The sequence below is a fragment of the Euphorbia lathyris genome, chromosome 7, assembly GCF_963576675.1.
Source record: "Euphorbia lathyris chromosome 7, ddEupLath1.1, whole genome shotgun sequence".
Classification (NCBI taxonomy): Eukaryota; Viridiplantae; Streptophyta; class Magnoliopsida; order Malpighiales; family Euphorbiaceae; genus Euphorbia; species Euphorbia lathyris.
In genome coordinates this window covers 49,034,816-49,036,997 of record NC_088916.1, presented here as the reverse complement: position 1 = coordinate 49,036,997, position 2,182 = coordinate 49,034,816, and the positions used below count along the sequence as shown (strand labels likewise).

Sequence of the window (2,182 nt, the reverse complement as noted above, 5' to 3'; positions counted from 1 at the left end):
TATTAATTTAAATACCAACAAACACATCCTTTCATGAACAGTCGTGTTCGTACGTGAATAGTCATGTCTGTCTATGTACATTCGTGTTCGTTCGTGAAAATACCTATCTTTTCGAGTTCTATTTATATAGAATAGATTGTCAAATTCATAAGTTGTTGAAAAAAGTGGTTGAAAAAACTTTTTGTTTGTTCATAGTGTTCTTGTTTTCCTACTCTGATGTTAACGAGTCTACACATGGTTTGAGTTCGCTTGCGTAATCTGTTGTATCATGGGAGACGATCGTCAATAGTGACGATATTTATCTTAAGGAAACTGCTAATACAAGCCTCAGATTTGTCTAACTCTTTCTTTTTAATTTCTAGTTTTATTGTCTATATATTTTTTTCTGTGTTTGATTTGTTTTTTGGTTAATCGCATCTAACATTCTTAAGACAAAAGGATTGTTTTCTTAAGAACCTAATACTTAATTTACCATTAACATTGGTAAGTAAGATAGATCAATTTTAAAAACAATTCATTAACATGTCTTCTATATCATTAATATTATCATCCACATTTCATATGTACGTCAATTTATCAGTCATCAGTAACAGATCATAAACATATGAATAGACGTAGAAAAAAATTATAATGTGTTTTGTACGAGTTGGGAAAAAATTCACATATTTCATCGAATTTAAAAATATTGATTTTCAATTCTATTATTAAATCACACAAAATGTGAAATTTATTTTTTTAGAACCAATTGATGCAGAAGAAGGACTAAAATATCTATATTTCATAATGATGTATGAAACTTGCTAATGTTAAGGGTAAAATTGCCTTTTACTTCCAATGTTTGAGATAAAATTGCAACATTTTATTATGGATAAAATTGCTCCTGGCTATCAATGTTAAAGTTATTTTTGCCCCAATGTATTGTGAAATATATCTATATTATGGGGTAAATTTCATCTATGGTGTACAACCTTTACCCTAAATCACACTTTGGTGTACAACCTTCATTTTGTCTACTAATATGTACGACCTTATACATGACCTCCCAATATGGTGTACAACAGGTAAAAATGACCGGTCAATGCCGGTCAACGCGCCACATCATCAAATTTTATTATATCTATTCACTAAAGTGGGACCTATCATATATGAATTTACTAAAATACCCCCTATAAGTTTCTTCCTACATCGAAAGAATATACCTCCATCTTCCATTCATTGTTTGTGAATACTTTCTCTCTCTAACTTTCTCTTTCTCTCTCAATCTTCTCTCTCTCAAACTAGGCTTATATACCTCCATCTTCCATAATGAGTTGTTGCTCCTTTTTTAAAAAAAAATTTGTAAGCTTCTAGAATTTGAAGAAGAAAGGTCACTATAGTAAATTAAAACAAATTCCATCAAGTTATAAAAACATACCCAATTCCAACCTATTTAAACCCCAAAATCTCAATCATTAACCAGTAGCTAAATTTTTTCATTTTTGCTTACAGAAAAAATGGCGTCTCGTTATGAAGTTGAAGTAATAATCAAATCGGCGAAGGATCTAAAAAACGTTAACTGGCGGCACAGTCCCCTCGATTCGTTCATTCATCATCTCCAGCAGCAGCAATTCCTCTTTCCCCAAACACCGAAAGAGGAATCACAGTGCATACCAGATCCGGAAAATGGAGGCAATGGAGATGAATCTCTTAGCTGTTTTGATTGTTATGATTATGTCTTTCTCCGCCATTCAATCGGCATCGGCAGTTGAAGCACCCGCAACAAGCCCTACATCGGATGTTACTGCATTTATTCCCGCATTCATCGCATCAATCGTCGCTCTTGCTTTTGGATTCTTCTTTTGAATTCAGAATTTGTTTGATTCATTTGTTTATGTATGTAGCTTCAATTTTTCTCTCTCGATCGATTGATCCCTTTTTTCTATATGTAGAGGGAAGGAAATCGGATTAGGATTTGATGATTTGAGGTTTTTTTTATAGAAAAATTGAATTTGATGAGTTTGATTTAATCTGGTTCACTGTAGTTTTCAGCTTCACTAGCGTAGAAAGAGAATGAAGGAAAAAATAGGAGAGAGAAAATGTGAAAAAAAGAGAGTTTCAGAGGGGAAATTGAAATTTTTTAATGGATGTAAAATAGTGAAGGGTAAGTTAGTAATTATACATATGGTAGGTCCCACTTCAGTGA

At 32.4% G+C, this 2,182-nt stretch overlaps 1 protein-coding gene across 1 annotated transcript; it reads left to right on the top strand.

Moving 5' to 3' along the window:
• The first annotated feature begins 1,662 nt into the window (after positions 1-1,662).
• LOC136235495 (arabinogalactan protein 13-like) lies at positions 1,663-1,842 on the top strand. The gene has a single exon (XM_066025203.1). It carries the CDS (start codon positions 1,663-1,665, stop codon positions 1,840-1,842), a length of 180 nt encoding a protein of 59 aa, XP_065881275.1.
• The last annotated feature ends 340 nt before the right edge of the window (positions 1,843-2,182 follow it).

Bases quoted from the DNA above. Each gene is read 5' to 3' on its own strand.
- LOC136235495 (XM_066025203.1), top strand. From the start codon at position 1,663: ATGGAGGCAATGGAGATGAATCTCTTAGCTGTTTTGATTGTTATGATT.